This window comes from Octopus sinensis, unplaced genomic scaffold (genome assembly GCF_006345805.1).
Source record: "Octopus sinensis unplaced genomic scaffold, ASM634580v1 Contig18913, whole genome shotgun sequence".
NCBI lineage: Eukaryota > Metazoa > Mollusca > Cephalopoda > Octopoda > Octopodidae > Octopus > Octopus sinensis.
In genome coordinates this window covers 179,379-196,945 of record NW_021836130.1, presented here as the reverse complement: position 1 = coordinate 196,945, position 17,567 = coordinate 179,379, and the positions used below count along the sequence as shown (strand labels likewise).

The window sequence follows — 17,567 nt, the reverse complement described above, 5'->3', positions numbered from 1 at the left end:
TTGCTTGGAAGGGCGGTTTTGAAGCTGACCAATTATTTTCTAACATAAGATAAACAAAAAACTACCCAAATTTTGATCAAATGTCAAATCCGTGTTTATTTCTTCTGGAATTTCTTTATTTCCACGGAATCGGCTAAGTTCAATTTCCTGTCTGACTTTAACCAGTTCGTCCTTGAGGAGATCCTTTGAGGTGGTCAACTTGTCGGATTCGTCATTCAAAAGTCCTGACATTTGGCATAAATTCTAAAACATTTTTATAGCGTTTTGTACATATATTTCCTCGTTTTTTGTGTTGAGTTCATTTTTTAAGCTAATCAACTCTAATTTCATTGTTTTGTGGGAAGATATGAGTCCATCCAGTTGACTGCTAAAGTTATCGCAAGCTTAATAAAATAAATTTTTATTTTTACTGGTTTGAAGGCGACACTTTTCTTCCTCCAACATGTAATTAGAGGCTTTGAGGGTGTCAAACTCCTTTAAATAAAAATAACTAAAATTACTTTCATTTTCTTGTTTTTCTCTTCCAATTCTGATTCCAAATTTTTGATCTCATAATTTTTAGATTCCAAAGACATTTTTAGGTTATCAGAATCTTTCATGAGTACTTTCAAGTATTTTTGCAAATCCTTAAATAATAAAAATAAAAACTTCTACTTCATTTTGATTACTTTTACGATTTAATTTTTCCGATTCCAGTACTTTGAGTTTTGTCTCGGCTTTTAGTTTTTCGCCCATACGAGATATTTCATTTCCAAAGCCTTTAAAACTATTATTAAATAAAAAACGATTATTTTTGCTTCTTTTTCTTTCAAAATAATCTCATATTTGCCACATTTTAATTCTTGTGAATCAACCTCTCCCTTCAATATTTTCAATTCGTTTTTAGCCAAGTTCAGCTCATTTGAGACGTTCTAACATCTCAACCTCACAAAAAACTCACCAAATAGTCCTGATTGCGAATCGCTTCTTTACAGGGTGTTTCGTTTACAAAATTTGCTTGGAGAGATGGTTCGTTTTCAAAGTTGTATTTGTTTCTCCTGCGCTTGTAAAATCTTTTCTGGTTATTTCAAATCGAGTTTGGCTGTTTTCGATTTCATTTTGAACTTTGATTATTTCTTCCTGAAGAAGGCTCCTTGATTTGGCAAGTTTTTCAGATTCGCTGTCTAAAAATCCTGACATTTGACATAAATCCTAAAATTCAGTTTCTATACAAAAAATACATATATTTCTTCATTTTTGAACTTTAATTTGTTTTTTAAGTCAACTAACTCGTTCTTCATTTCCCTCTGAGACACGATTAGCCCGTCCAACTGTCCGTTAAATTCCTGGCAGTCTAAAATCCAATAAACCTACGAATACCCAAATTCAACTCCTCTTTATTTGTTCTCATATAAGAATTTTCCAATTTTTGTAATTCCTTGAAAAATAGTAAAAATGAAGTACTTCAAGTTTCTCAGTCCTGTTGTTGAGTTCTTGTTTCAAGTTCATTACTTCACAACTAAGAGATTCGTTTAGAATTTTGACGTTGTTGTAATCTGTCATGATTGCGTCAATATGATACTTTAGTTTCTAATAAAATAAGCTTTGTTATTTTACTTGATTTTCATCTTTTCTATTTCCAATTTTTCTGTGATTTCTTTTGCGCTGGAAAAAGCGGTTTGCAATTCCTAAATTTGATTCAATTGTCTACTCTAATCTGGGAGTCCTTTTCATTCGCAATCTCCTCGTTCTCAAATTTGTTTCTTTCTATCAATTCGTTTAATTCTCTTTTAAGGATTGAACATTGTTCAAGAATATTCTTAATAATCACACAAAGTATAATTTTACTTGATTTCTTGTTCTTTTTCGTTAATTTTGTCATTATATATATCATTATTTTTTTGAATACAATCCTTCAGATTCTAAAAATATTAGTTTTTATTTTACATTAATCTCCTGTTCATAAAAAAGCATATTTTCCTTCAAATCTGTCATTCTTGCCTGCCAATTAGACTCTGAGATTTCAGTTTGAGCATTCAAATCAGAAATCATATACAAAGCGTCGGCATAGTCGTCTTTCAAATTCTACCAATTATATATCTAGACATACTTGGAGTTCCATTTGAGTTAAATACAGTCGATTAGACAGGTCATCTACCAATTCTTGATGTTCTTCAGAAGAAATAATTTCTTGGTTGTTGGCTTGAAGAATGAATTCTTCATTGATTTCATTTTCAACGTTGAAATAGTCTTTTTCTGGTTTATTTGCGGTTTGTATTTCTTCAGTCATAACTTGGTCCGAAAAATTGTCGAAATTCTTTTTTTTAATACAACAATATTACATTTTGTATTTCTGTTTGTCTTTCGGGATTTTGATAATTTTTTTTCCAATTCTCGAATTTGTGTTTTTAAAGCGTCATTGACCATATCCTTGCCCCGGATGACCGCCTCGAGTCGGACAGTCTCGTCGTCCGTAGATTCTGAATCAAATGTCACTTTTTTAGCCTTTCTGATTCCAGAATTCTGAAAATCATAACATTTGACGATTCAAACTTCTGGTTTCAAGTTTTCGAAAGTCTCTCCTATATTTTCAGGACCAAGTTCACCCAAACTGTCCAACTCACATTCAATAACAATTCCAGGAACACCTTCTGCAGTGCACTAAAGATTTTAAGAGCTATGTAAAATACAGGTTCGGACTGATAGGACATCTCATGTTCAGGTTGTTCAAATTTCTCGAAATCTCTAAAATCGATTTTTTAAGTCCATGTTTAAACTTGATTGGAAAATCGATTTCTTCTATTTTTTGATTTTCCAAGTTCTCATCCTCAGATAAACTCGTGTCTAAATAAAGTTGTTTTATAATCAATCAAACGGTTATCAATGTTTATTTTTACGTCCGAATCAGATTTTTGTTGTCTAACCAAGTTTTCGGAGGTCTCCAGACGATTGTCGTCTGCAGTTGCAAACAGTGGAGAGAGCGTAGTGTAAAGAGCAATTTTTGAGTCCTGCAAGTTCTCGAGAGCGTTGGAATAGTTTTTAGATGTGGAATACATAAATTCGTAATCGTGGATATATTTCTGATTTAAAGCTTCTAATTCTTTGATTTTTTGTTCGTTTTTAGCAATCTATCATGTTTGTTGATTAAAAAACAGTCTCAACTTGTATGCGAAGTGAATTTATTTCTCGGTCCTTGTTTTCGAGTTGTGATTTCATGTTTGTTTGTTCTTGAAGTAAAATTGTGTTTTCTTCCTGTAGAAAGGCAACCGTATCTTCATTTCCAATTGTAAAATTCTTGTATTTTTTATTAAAATACTTTTTGTAGACTCAAAAATTTTCTCGTTGGTCTCTAAACGCGAAATCTCTTTGGGACAATTCTTGTTTTGTTTTTTCTAGTGATTCTTCCAGCATATTCAAACAAGTACATTTCAGTTCTAATTCATTAAGTTCTTGCCTAAAATAAACACTGATTTAATTTTTACTGTTTTCTAGAACTTTCGTCAGATAATTTTGAAAGTTCTTGCATCCACGTGTCTCGTTCTGCTGCATGAGATTTGCACAATTTTGAATATTCTTCGATAAGACTGTCGAGATGAAGGTTCGTTTTGTTTTGGGGATTTTCATTTTTGGTTTCCATTTTGGTTATTAATTATTTCTAAAGTACAATGGGAGCCCCAGTAAATTCAAATATTTGTGGTTTAAGAGAAACAATAATTATATCAAAATAATTGATTTCTGTTCATCATTTTCAAAGGGTGAAAAATGATGCTCAAAATATATGCCATTTAAAATTGGAATAACTAATTACTTTATTAACGATGTCGATAGTAACAATAGTACAAAATATAATATTATAACATATTTGGTTTGCCATTATATTTACAGTTATTTAAATAGATTATGATATAACTAAATTTAAATAATTTCTGTTTTAACATTTCTAATAATAATTTAAAGTAAAATTATAATTTATAATTTATTTTCTTCAGAAAGTAATAATTTAAGTCTTTTTCGGATGATATTTTTACCTTTTTTACTAGATCCCTCTGAAATTGGGTTCGCCGGTCTCCCGTTCTTTCTGTGTGCTTACCGCCAACCCAAAGTTGTTCTCGGAATCCCCAACTCTTGAAGTTTTTTTCTATACTTTGCCTTTCGATCAAATTCTAAAATCACCTAAGATTATCGTGGCTAACTCTATGTCTCATTTGATTATTTTCTGAATGAGAAACTGATTGGTGCGTTTGTCCCTGTTTTCTAATGGATAGTCTGGAATTTTCAATTAGCCCAATAAATCATATCAATGTTGTTTACGCTTCTCTCTTTATATTCTATCTCCCACTTTGCCTACTCACACTCAACTGCCTTTTATCTAAATAAGATAGTGAGATATATTCACTTTGTTTGTGTTTGCCAAGAAATCAAATATCCTTGATTGACTACCTACACTCGGAAAGAAAAAGACGTCATGACTGTTCCTGAGGATCAGTGGTGATTCTGTGGGAACTATTAGCTATCCTTCACTTCTCGAATTATACAATAAACATAAAATGCGCTCGCAGATCGAGCTTGGCCGCTTACTTCCTGACGTTGTTATTTGATTATGAATTTATCAATTGTGGAATAAAACCGAAAAAAACATAAAGTATTATTTTAAATAGACATGACCATGTTGTATTTGTTCTATCCGATATGATTATTATTATTTTAGCACATTCCGTAGGACAAACAGAAAAGAGTTATATTCCTACACGTGCCAACACACGAAACGACCTTCTGTACCAACGTTGATTTTTAGTCATGAATTCTCAAATATTCTTTCTGTTATTCAAATTGTTATTTCTTTGTCTAATAAAGAAGTTTAAAAGATGATTTTTATGCATGAAGTATACAATCTCATCACCTGTAATTGACTTTTTTGCCTATACCGGTTGTCGACGTTTTTTTAAAAATTTATTGTTTGTTATTGCTATATGTTGTTTTTTGATAATATTTGTAATATTTGTTTTAAATGGATCGCTGGTTTTTACTTATTAATGTGGCAAACCTATGTATTCAAAATTAAATATATTCTTGTGGATCTTCACTTATGTTTAAAATGACAAATAAGACTTCATATTATTTATGGCTCAAAATAAATTCTAATTTATCTCTAAGCCAACAGTCTGGTGGAATCCACCCATGGCCGTCATAATTTTAAAATTTAAAATATTTCATGTTTCAATATTTCTTAATAATTTTAAATTATTATTTTTAACAAATATATATTATTAAATAAATAATTTAAAAATAATGTTCTTGTGTACCATCAAATGAGGAACCTATTGATGCTCTTTATAGTACTTATTTCTTTAATATTATACAAACTATGGACCAATATCCCCTACAAACGTCGAATTCGTATAAAACTAGCCATGGTTTCTGACAGAGACATCCAAATCCTTCCAGGCCAGTCTGCATGCAGCGAATTCCTCGAAGGAATATTAATCTGGGATACAAAATCCCAACTTTTTTCAATCAACTTTAAAAATTCCCCACAAAAACTATGTTCAAAAATCCTCCACAGAAACCGTGGAATGGAACTTTCCGACCTGATCACCTTCCACGGAAAACTCCTGGCCATCGACGACAAGACAGGAATTATCTACCAAATCTTCCCCGAAAATAGCACTGTGGCTGTCTGGGTCAAACTGACTGACGGAGACGGGTCTTCCCCTGCCCGTAAGTCCCCTATGGCTTATCCACAGCCTTCAAGGGGGAGTGGTCCACTGTCAAAAACGGGCTCCTCTACGTCGGTGGGTACGGAAAGGTCTTCACTGACTCGACAGGGACATTTTAAATTCGTTCCCAATGTGGATTAAAATTGTTAATAAAAATGGACAAGTGCACCACGTCGATTGGCGGGAAAAATATTTGGCTTTGAGTTCCGCCTTTTGATTGAACATCCTGGGTTTGTGATTCACGAGGCAGTTGTGTGGAGTAAAGTGCACAATCACTGGTTTTTTCTGCCACGTGCTGTGAGTATGGAGGGGTATTTGCAGGGGGGAGAAGCATCGAATGGCGGGAATTATTTGTTGATTGCGGATGAGGACTTTGAGAGGGTTGATGTGGTGATTGTGGGGGATTTGTGTCGCACGAGGGGCTTCTCTGCTTTCCGTTTTCTGCCGGATTCTGAGGACAGGGTTATTATGGCTGTCAAGACTGAGGAAATGGCGGGAGTTTTGGCTTCGTATTTTCTTATTTTTGACTTGGTGGGAAATATTTTGCACCAAGAGACTAAATTTGCTGATTCGAAGTATGAGGGATTGGAATTTATAAATTAATCCTTTTATTATTTTTTAATAAACAAATAATTGTTTGGTTAGGCTCGTCAGGGGAGGTTTAGACATGTTCGAATATTTATTATAAAAATAACATGAAAATTATCAAAATAGTTCAGTGAGATTTCTGATCTTGTTTGTTGTGAATAATTTTACTTATGTCAGGCTCTATGTCGACAACTATCTCGCATATCATTTTAGAAAAGTCAGACAGGACACTTCACAGTGATAAGTAGTTGGGAATGCAAGTATTAATTCCAATGCAGTTTTACTCAAAATGGGGACTTCTTCGCCATCTGACACCTAAAAATTAAGAAGTAATTAGCCGCCGGTTTAATTAACTTTCCCCAAAATTATGTGCAAGCTTTTTGCAATAATTATTGAGACTAATTGATACAAATTATAAATTACAGATGCTTCTAATCTCGATTTATCTTGGATTAAACCATTAAAGCTTTGGATGTGAATTTCGTTATTTTAATTTAAAATATTCATCTGAGCAACAATTTTCTAAGCATACAGACTCTTTGTGGTGCATAAGTAGAGAAAGAATTGTTTCCCAAAATTATATGACAAATTGGCCTTTATTTCATTATTTGAGCCAATTAATTTAGTAAACGAAGATTCTTGAAACCATAAATAGATCATAAACCACGCTAAAAAAATCAGGTTAATTTCAATGTTTTTGTTTATATTAACCACAAAATTACTTTTAACTTTAATAAATTTTTCAACATTCACTGGTGGTTCTAGAACATTCCAGTGACGTCATTAAACCTGGGTTCCCATTGGACTAAGTATTTTTATGGTTTTACTTATTCATTATTTAATAAACAAATAATTGTTTGGTTAACCACTTATGAAAAGTTCTAGAACATTCTAGTGACGTCATTCAGCTTGGGTTGTCAATAAGTGTCTTGTATGACTTTAAAAGCGTTCTTCTCTCATGACTACGCTCTTTCTTAAGTCTTTTTAAATTCAATTTTTTCAAAATATTCGATATTTTTGAGACTTTGAGGGCCATTTTTTAAATTATCCAACTTTTCAGCCAACAAATATTTGGCCTGTTTTAAATTCAAAGAAGCACTTCTCGATATTTGACACTATAACGAGTTTTTTGGTATAAATATAAACCTTGGTTGTGATTCCGGTGTCCTTGTGCTTGATAAAACAGCAGGTGTTCCGTCGGTTTACGTTCTGTCCTCCAGGACCAGAACTTTTTATTTTTTTAATTTCAATTTCATTATCTTTGATTAATGGATATTTAATTTTTGATTTTTGTGCTATTTTATTGAGGGAAATTATAAAATTGTTAGATAATAAATGCCGTGCACACAACATAACAAATTTAAATATTTTATTACATTTTCAAAATTTAAATTTTCAAGTTCTTGTGGTGCATGGCTGGTTCCAAATATGAATATGTTAAAAAATTCGAAGAAGATCCCAAATGTCTATACAACACCTACATAGTAGCCCGAATAGACGGCAAGTCCTTCCACAGGTCCTCAAAAACATATAAAAAACAGATTTTCCGAAGACCACAACTTCCAGAAGCCCAACGACCCACGTGCCCTCGCCCTATTGTCACGTGCCTCAGCCTCCCTCTTCGACCTCTTCAAAGATATTGTCCTTGCCTATGGACAGAGCGACGAATTCAGTTTTCTCTTCAACCGAAATTGCCAGCTTTTCCAGCGAAGAAAATGGTTTTTTATTATATATTTATTTATTTAAAAAATAGTAAAATAATATTAAAAAATAGTAAAATTATTTCTATTGGTAAGTGCACTCAGTTCGGCCTACGTCTTTCCACTGGCCTGAATATTTCGGGGTGGCGACCCTCCTTCGTCCCCCCGTCTTCGACTGTCCGCCTGATCTGCCTGCCCACGTGTGCCAATGTGCGGGACTACTTTCCTGGAGGCAGGCCGACTGTTGTGTTATATACTGACTGTTAGGCCACATTAATAATTTATATAACACTGCCTTCTGGGCCTTGGTTCAACAAGGCGGGAAAAGTAGAAGGGAGAGTGAAGAGGTCCTTCGAGTGGGGGGACATTTTTAAGTTGTAGGGGACATTGGCCAGGGATAAGAATGAGATTTTGTTCACGGATTTTGGGATTAACTACAACGATGTGCCACTCTTGTATAGGAAGGGGACTGTCTTGGTTAAAGATGGGGATAATATTGTGGAACTTAATTGTGATATAATTAAAGATGATTTTTGGATTAAATATTCTTTAATTTAAATATACTTTTTAATTTATAATAAATTGTATAAATAATTTGTTTCTTGTTGGTACGTTCTCATTGTCTCATATGAGATCAAATCTTGGCACAATTGGTAGTCCTAATGCTGATATTCCTCAGAGGTACCTCGGAACTTTAAGCTTTTGGACGAACTTGAACTTTCTGAAAAAGGTTTTGGAGATGGGACAATTAGTTGGGGACTTTGTGACAGTTCTGACACGACCCTGACCCACTGGAATGGGATCATCATGGGCCCTTTCAAGGTTTTTCCTACTTATTGGACTCCCAAGTCTGCCTACGAGGACAACACGTACTCCCTGGCCATCGAATGTGGGTCTAAATACCCTCAGAAACCGCCTCTGGTCAAATTCCGTACAAAATCAATTTGAAATGTGTAAGGATGAGACGGGGGAAGTTAGAACTGATTATATTAGTCAGGTTATTACTAGTGAGGTCCCCACCTTGAGGAATTGGAACAGAAGTGTGGGATTAAGGACGTCCTTCTCGACATAAGGAATTTGATGGCTCACTCAAAAATTAAGAAAAATCAGCAACCTCCACCAGAACTATATAATTCTTTTTTATTTATTTATAACATTTTTCACTTTTTTAGTATGTGGCAATGGCCTAACACCTATTATATACAGTCTAAACCTTTTTTGAGGGCACTTTTTTTTGGGCACCTAGTGCCCCAAAAACAGGGGTTTCCCCAGATAGAGGGGTTTCTAATATTAACGAAAAAAACTAACGTTTGTTAATTTAAAATCAAAGATGTTTATTCTTATTTCATTAACAATTTTAGTTTTTACTTGTCGGGAAATGATCCGTTATTTTCGCTCCGAATTTGTACTTTTGAATTAATCGATCCATTGTCAACTTCTTAAAATTATAAAATTCATTTAATATCTCTGGAGAATGCTGAAAAATGCCATCTTCCATTGCATTAATTGAAAAAATTAGTTCCTTGATAGATTGACATTTTATACTCCGTCATATAATGCGTTTTTCATTTTTTTTTTGATCCCAAAAATTGTTTATCCTGAGAGCTCACCTTTTTTTTATGCAACCCAATGCTGAATCTTATTATTCCTTGTTCGCGGGGTCTGCGGAGAAAATCTCAATGTGCATTTCGACGATATTGCCTGGTGTCAAGCTAAACTTCCTGTGAGTCCGGGGGTCTGGGCCTCCGTTCTAGTACGGATTTGGCTCTTCCTGCCTTTCTTTCTTCGGCTTCTGGATCATATCTTCTTGTCCAAAAGATTCTGGAAAAAACCTACTGAATCATCGTTGGACTCTGATATTGATTCAAGCCCTCGCTTTTTGGAAAGGCAATTTCTCTGAGGTCCCTTCCGATGTCTCTTCTCAGCGAGACTGGGACAAAATTCTCTGCCGTCGTTCTTCTACTGACTTGTAACCACTCCTCGCCAACACAGACTGGCTTGTTTCCGATCTGCCTGTCGCCATACTCAGGCTCCTGGCTGAATGTTCTCCCTTCTCCGCTTTTGGATACTGTCCTCGATAGGGATTCACTCCGTCTGGGTATCTGTAATCGCCTTGACTCCCTGTCTTCAGACCTCATCCATGTCGTTGTGGGGATAAAGTTTACGCCTTTGGGCTACATCCTCTGTCTTGTCGAATGAGCGCCGGCCGATTTCCTCGGCACACACCCGAAATCAACAGTCTAATTCAGAAAGCTCTGGAAGAGCTGGTTTCCCTTGTATTCTGGAACCGACGGGCCTTGTTCTTGATGATGCAAACGTCCGACGGCTGTACGCTGTTCGCTTTGAATCCGGGAAACAGCTCGTTTGGACGTCCCTGTTCCGACCTCCTTCGCCAAGGGTGCCTAATTGCTACGGCTTGTCGTCCCGGCTCGTCGGCCGAGAAGGCCGAATTTGCAAAACTATCGAAATATGTTGATTTACTCGATCGATTTTGCTTTTGGGCAATTGCTGTCGAAACCTCCTGTGTTTTTGGGGCCAAGACGCTTGCCCATCTCAAGAAACTTGGCCGCTTGTGCACCCACCGCTCCAGAGATCCGAGGGAATTTTATATTCCTATCCTCATTCAGAGGATCTCGCTGGCTGTTTTACGCGGGAATTGTTCTTTCAATCTTGCGAGCCATTCATAATAGTTTTTTTGTTGTTTCGTTAAGAATAATTTGTTTCAAGTTAAAAAAAAAAAAAAAAATAAGAATTTAAATCAAGAAAATTTGGTGTGTATCTTCTGCTTGTTTCAACAAATTTAGATACAGCATTAATTTATACGTCAATTTCGTAGGTTATCAATTAAAAAAAGTACTGAGATTTTAAACATTTTAACTAAATGAGTTCAAAATTTCGAAAATTATTTCTGAGCTGATAACGATATGTTTGAAGTTTTACAAAATATCAAATCAACAATAATATTCCTTGTGTTCCTTAATATCTTCAAAGTTTTATGCTACTATAAAATCAGAAATGAAATCAGTGTACGATTTAACAAAAACTGGATTAAGCATGGATTGCTGAATCAAAAAGTTCAGATGATTGTTGAAGAGAAACGAGTTAGTACAAACTTGCGGGAAATGCTATGTCAAAAACATTGAGGATGTTGGCAGTAGCTATCGCTGAAATTAACTCTGCTTTAAAGGAGATCCAAATGGCATTCGAAATTGTCTAAGCTCAAGGTTTATCAGGACTTTTCCGTTTTTACATTTTTCGACGGGTTCTTCGGACAGGATTAGGAAACAATTTCTTCCGATGCTGTTTCAGTAAAAACCACATTTTTAGAGGTCTCTCTTTTTGGATTCCATTCGTTTTGTTGTAGATTAGTTTAATAATTGAGTGGTTTGTTTCTTTGACTATTCAGGAGGTTTTTAGAAAAAAGTTAAGATTTAGAATCAATAATGTGCAAAGAGAATAAATTGACTGTTTTTAGAAAAATGGCAATTGAAATTCTTTGTAGGAATCATGATGATTCACTTTGCTCACATTTACGCGAAGAAATCCTACTTCTGAGGTCATAGATAAAATTTCCTGCATCTCCAAAGACTTCAACTAAGACGGGAGCAAAAAATGATGATATGAGAGAGTTTGATATTTGTCGATTTTCACACGCTCCCTGCGTGCGCAAGGAATACGGCCGAAGAGATAATTTTCAACACAAAAAACTTGCCTTTGTAGATCGCATCCCACACAAGTGACATACCTTTTTAGAATAGGAAGATTGTCTTTTGTCATCACCTCAATGATAACTATAAACTATTCTTCATTATTTATTATTACTGGAGAATTCGTACTTATGAAGTTTAATATCAAATGAATTTCTCTTCAATACGAAGAAAAAAAAAATTGACTGAGAACCTAATCATTTAAGAGTTTCAGTAATTTGTCTTTAAGAAACTAAGCTCAACAAGGATTTCGATGAGATTATCTTAGTTTAATATTTTATTTATTTGGGTTAAACAATACTCAATTTAACTATCATTAATTGATGTTCTTCATATAAGACAACTACTCCCGAGGACCGATCACGTCTCGACACCTCTCCTAAATTATTGTAGTAAGAAAGCCGACTCCTCTAATATTATTGTAGTAAGAAAGCCGGCAGGTCAACTGACACTTGAAATTACTCTTTCCTAACGATAAGATTATTTTCTTCTTCCGCAATTTGTTGTTGTCAACCTTAATGCAATGCATGTGATAGCGATCATGCTCGCCAACGTTTCTTGACTGTCACTAATTGGATGTATCCATTAGTCCAGATATTTATAATTAATTTTTTATGTAGGACTATAACTTGGTCACTATTCTATCCTATGTAAATACGACAAGGACTATTGTGACTTTTGCCTTGTGATTGTGCCAAATTGTCCAGAAAGTAGATTATACTTGTAAAATTTATCTACTTCGATTTGCTTTAAATTGTTTTTAAATGTAAACACGACTTCAAATATTGTTATCTATTTTTATATTTTATGAAACACATTGCTTGTTTTCAAGGCGATGTCTACTTTCGTGTCAACAGGACTATTTGCCATGATCACTAACCTACCTAAATAATACATATAAATCTCATGTCTTTTTAACTGGAGGAATTTCCAGTCCTGATTGATGCGATTCTTAAATAAGAAGACGACCACATTAGTTCACTGCTTTATTAACATGACTATTTCTAAGAAAATTCATTAGGTAGGTCATTAATTAGTTAAAGCAATTAAAATTCACTTTAATTGCATCAACATACAAGGCATGCATGATGGAAATGATGGCATCATATCGAACTAATTGAATGTCTATTTTTTAATAACTACTGATATAATATAAAATTCAGGTATAAAAAATTATCCTAATATAAAGTGTTATCCGGCATCAGTAAGTAAAGTCATCCTTATATTCAGAATCATGACTGACTTAAGAATCATCATCTGCCATAAAATCAATTTAACAATAGACGTTAATTGTATATAACTTTAGCTAGACTATTTAATTTAGATTCTCAGTCCCGATTATTGGAAATCTCTTTCCTTCTCTTAAATAACAAGCGAGATAACTTTACTAACGTTATTCCTGAATGCATTTAAACAGCGTTGAATGTATCATCTTAGATTTAATGGTGTCCATTAGTCTTTTCTTCTGGCACTCCTTAATAAGGTTTACATCCAATTTTGATTGGTCTTCCAGATTGTACTTGAGAGCGAGAAATCTTGCAATCGTGGTCATATGTGTTTTCTTTTCTCTCAAGACCCGCAAGATTCCTGCTCTTCTGAGGCACAACGAGGCTTTTCTTTCAAGGTCGGAGAGAAATTGGAGCAGGATGCATTCGCTCTTATTGGAAATTGAGATTAAGCCTCTTCCAAAACCATTTCTGCCGAGATATAATCTTTCTTTATTAGCGGGCTTCAGATGGATTCGTAAAGTAGTTAGAATGCGACGAATTACCAGATCAATGGCATCAAACTCACTCGGTTCAATGTCGATCAATCCAATATAGTAGTTGTAGAGAGAGAGTGCATATTCGTTTATCGCTTTAAAGAGGTTTACTGCACTTAACTTTGTTTTTGCAAGACTCTCGATTCTCTCTTTCACGTTTCGAGCAATTGTTTTCATTACCTCGATTTTCTTGACATCACTTCCTCTATCCTCCAAGACTCCCAGGTATCGATACCCAGCACACCCATCCAGACATTTTGTATCTTTCACATAGTCCAGGTTAGTCGCAGACTTTTCCGAGTTCCTCTTGAGGCCAACGGCATCAAAATATTCATCGACATCTTCCATCATTTTTAGAACGGTGTCTTCTTTCTCAGCAATTATTTTCAGGTCGTCAATAAACAACAAATGGTTTGTTGAATATGAAACCGTGAACGGGTCATTTTGACCTATACGCACCTTCGGGAACTTCATATTCAAGCTCCTACTTAACGGATCCATTACCAGAGTGAAGAGTTGTGGAGAGAGTGAGTCTCCTTGTAAGATTCCTCTTTCCAATTTTACAGTTCCAATTCTCTTATTGTTAAGTGTCAAAATGACATTCCAATTTTTGATTAAAGTTTTCACAAAATTTGTGATCCAATTCGGATTCCAGACTGATCAAGCACTTGACATAAGAATTCATGATTGACAGAATCAAATGCCTTTCTGACATCGATCCACGTTGCAAATAAGTTATTTCCATACTCACTATTGACACACTGGTTTATTAGTGCTTGTTCCTTTGCGCCTTGGCATTGCCTTCTAGCTCCCAGCTGATTATCCGAGATAAGGTTAAACGCTTCGATATAGTCTGTAAGCTTTGTATTCACACATTTAGTGACAAGTTTGTACAATATAGGCATGCAGGTAATCGGCCTTAAGTCATTTGGGGAATGGCACTTTTCATTTTTTGGAATGAGGTATGTTACTCCTGTGTAAAACCACTCAGCAGGGGAATAGCCTCCGTTCACAATTTTAAGGATCTCATCGCACAAATGGCCATGAAGAGCTTCGAACTTTTTGATAAAAAATCCATAACTCCGTCACACAACCCGCGGCTTTCCAATTGGGTACACACTGGATAACATTCTTGATAAAATCAGTTTTCACGTCACTTGGAAGCTGTTCAGCTCCAGTAATATGCTTACCAACAATAGCTTTAGGAGCACGGTTCTCCTCTTTCTTCCATACGCCCTTCCAGAAAGATAGACACTTATCTTCTGGGACTTGACAATCAGAATCTTTGTTTTCACAGTTCAGTCTTCGATAGAATCTTCTCCTGTTTAGTTCAAAACAGAAATTATCTTGTCTAAACGACTTTCTGGAGCGATAGGTTGAGATTTTTTTCTCCATAATTTTGACTCTATCTTCAATAAGACTAGATACGCGTGCCAGCTCTCCCTTTCTGGATTTTTTGTATCCAAACGAGCATAAAATGTTCAGTGTCTTCTCTTTTTTCGTCTTTAGATTGCTGGCCATTAAACTTATTAACGAAAGTTAGATTTTCTCTAAGTTTGGAAATCTTTCTTTCCGTATCCTCAAGCCATGTGCTTTTTGTTAGGGGTTGCCTCGTAATGTTTTCATATGAGCATTGCCCGGCATAAATTATATCCGTGATTTCATTTATGCTTGCAGGCGGAGAAGATAATATAGTTCGAAATCACTGCATTAATTGCGACAAGAACATCAGTCTTTAGCAATTTATACGGAATCTTCTTTGTGGGCATTCTCGCATTTCGTGGGATTGACTTAAGTTCCTGAATTTGGAGATTAAACTCTTCCTTGCATTTACCATAAATGGAGATTTCTGTCTTTGGCAATAAGTAATCTGAGGTATCCACATTATTTCGACTGCCACAGCCATTAGAGCAGGGCTTTACATTCAGTAAGTTTTTCACATCAGAGACACTCTTTTGAGTGAGAAAGCGGACGTTGAAACATTCGGCAATAAGTCTCCATCCTCCACGAGGAATTCTGCCAAATCGTCTCTTCGCTGACTCCACAACACCAGAAATCCATTTGACTTTGTCGTTAGAGTGTTCCTCACCGATCACCGATTTAAGAGGGATTAGATGGGGTGAGACATGTTCGGTAGGAGAGTTTCCACAAATTTCATGGGGATCATGTAGCCCCGAAGACTTGCTTCTTACCAATAGTTGTTGGTTATCTCTAATATCTTTTGTAAGAGAGCCCTCAGGATTTGCTTGCAGACTGGTGAAAACAGACATACACGACACCACAAGAAATTATATTACTTCTAACTTTAAATAGGAAACACAGAAACTAGGCAGTCATTTCTTAGATCCTAAACTGGAATGTATAAAAGATGCACCTCTCTAGCAACAGGAGAGAGACTCCTATTCAGAAACTAGGGTAGTGTTGAGATCCTAACACCAGTGGTGTTGGCAAGCTTTGTGAGATATTAGCTAAAATGAACTTGTACAAAACAGAAGTACAAAATTCTAAACCTGTTTTTTTCAGAGATCAGCTACAACTAATTCTTTTTTCGCGAAGTCGATCAAAAATGTCGTCCCAAATCCTCTATAAGAGAGAAAGAACCACGTCAATTTTGGAGGAGATTCTAGAGGCCAAATTGAATATGTTTTGTCACATTCTCCGGATAGATATAGATACCCGCACAAACTCAGCGCCATGTAGGATCACTTTTCTTTGGACGCAATACATTTCAGAGGCTGCTCAAAGACAACAGTGTCGTCTGTCCTTCACGAGGACTTCAAAAAAATTGAGAAGCGCTTTAAGGATAACGAGGATCTTTACATGTTACGCGACCTGGCTCGAATATAACAAAACATAGAAAGGTGACTTCACATGCCTACTGACATCGCGTAGTGCTAATAAGAATATGAATTCAGCTCAAAAGGAATTGAAAAAACTTATTTAGTGAGCATGATCTACATAAATAATTTCAATATGTTTCAATTATAATTTTTTGAGAAATTTATTAATGACCAAAGGACCAGGGTGAACTTGTTAATTATAATTCCCATGATCCTCGATGCACTTCGCAAGAGACGGAGATCCTTCGGAAAGGTTCGATCGACCTGTGAAAAAGATTTCCCTTGGGGTCAGATTTCTACAAGTTCTTTTTCGGTAGGGATTAGGTGCCCTCTGAGCGTTTCCATATCCAATTGAAGTTCCAACTAACATGGTAAACCACATTACGCCACGCTGAGATCCGGCAGGTAGGAGATTCCCATTCACAGGACTCGTCGCCTCACGTTAATTCTACATAAACTGTCGTTTATTTCCTTTTCATACATTTAACAATGGTATGATAGATAAGCATTATATACTTTAAAATCAATAATTTCAATCTGACTGTGATAAACGGGTGTACCAATTTTATCAGAATTATGAAGTTTCTTAATTTTTAAATGATTTCTATTAAGTTACTTGAACAAGCTGGCTTTTTTGACAACTCTCGGTCGCTGTGCTCAACGGAAATACGCACCCCGGGTTGTTAAGCTGACTCTTAGGCTCTCGATTATTCTCTTAGCTACTTACCTAGCTAGCATCTAATTTTGTTTTTGATTTTATGATTTATCCCAAAAAGAAATTATTTGAAATAATCTAATAGTCAATCATTATACAATTTTAATACAATTGATAATTAATTTTCCGACCATTATTCTAAGAGTTATTAATGATTTAATTGGCAATTTGTTAATCTACATTTTGTTAATGATAAAATAGATTAAATAAAAACCAATTTTTGTAATAAAAAACTACATTTGCTGACTCATAGACGTATTTTTCAAATGAACTAAATATCTGTAGAAATTTTTTTTCTTAAATAAAAATACATTAAATAGAAAAATGATAATGGTCAAATTCTTTTCATCATTAATTAATCATTTGTGGGTAATATTAGAAAAATTAAATGTTAAATTATCGTTAGAAAAATCGAGATAATCAAATTAGAATTAGATTAGATTAAGTTGATATTTTTTGGAGAATGATCTGATAAATATTAATTCCTCGCAAAAACGTATCAACATTTAGATACTCATCATGGTCATGAGGAAGCACAGGGGTGTTATTCATCGGGGAA

At 35.0% G+C, this 17,567-nt stretch overlaps 2 protein-coding genes across 2 annotated transcripts; both read right to left on the bottom strand.

The window, feature by feature from the left end:
- Positions 1-2,605: 2,605 nt before the first annotated feature.
- LOC115231873 lies at positions 2,606-3,267 on the bottom strand. Its single transcript, XM_029801787.1, has 5 exons — positions 3,142-3,267; positions 2,855-3,107; positions 2,757-2,823; positions 2,680-2,724; positions 2,606-2,630 (listed from the first exon to the last, which is right to left on the bottom strand). Exons 1-5 carry the CDS (start codon positions 3,193-3,195, stop codon positions 2,606-2,608), a joined length of 444 nt encoding a protein of 147 aa, XP_029657647.1. The 5' UTR covers positions 3,196-3,267.
- A 9,817-nt stretch (positions 3,268-13,084) lies between these two features.
- LOC115231872 lies at positions 13,085-13,927 on the bottom strand. The gene has a single exon (XM_029801785.1). The coding sequence runs from the start codon at positions 13,925-13,927 to the stop codon at positions 13,085-13,087; it is 843 nt and encodes a 280-aa protein (XP_029657645.1).
- Positions 13,928-17,567: the final 3,640 nt, after the last annotated feature.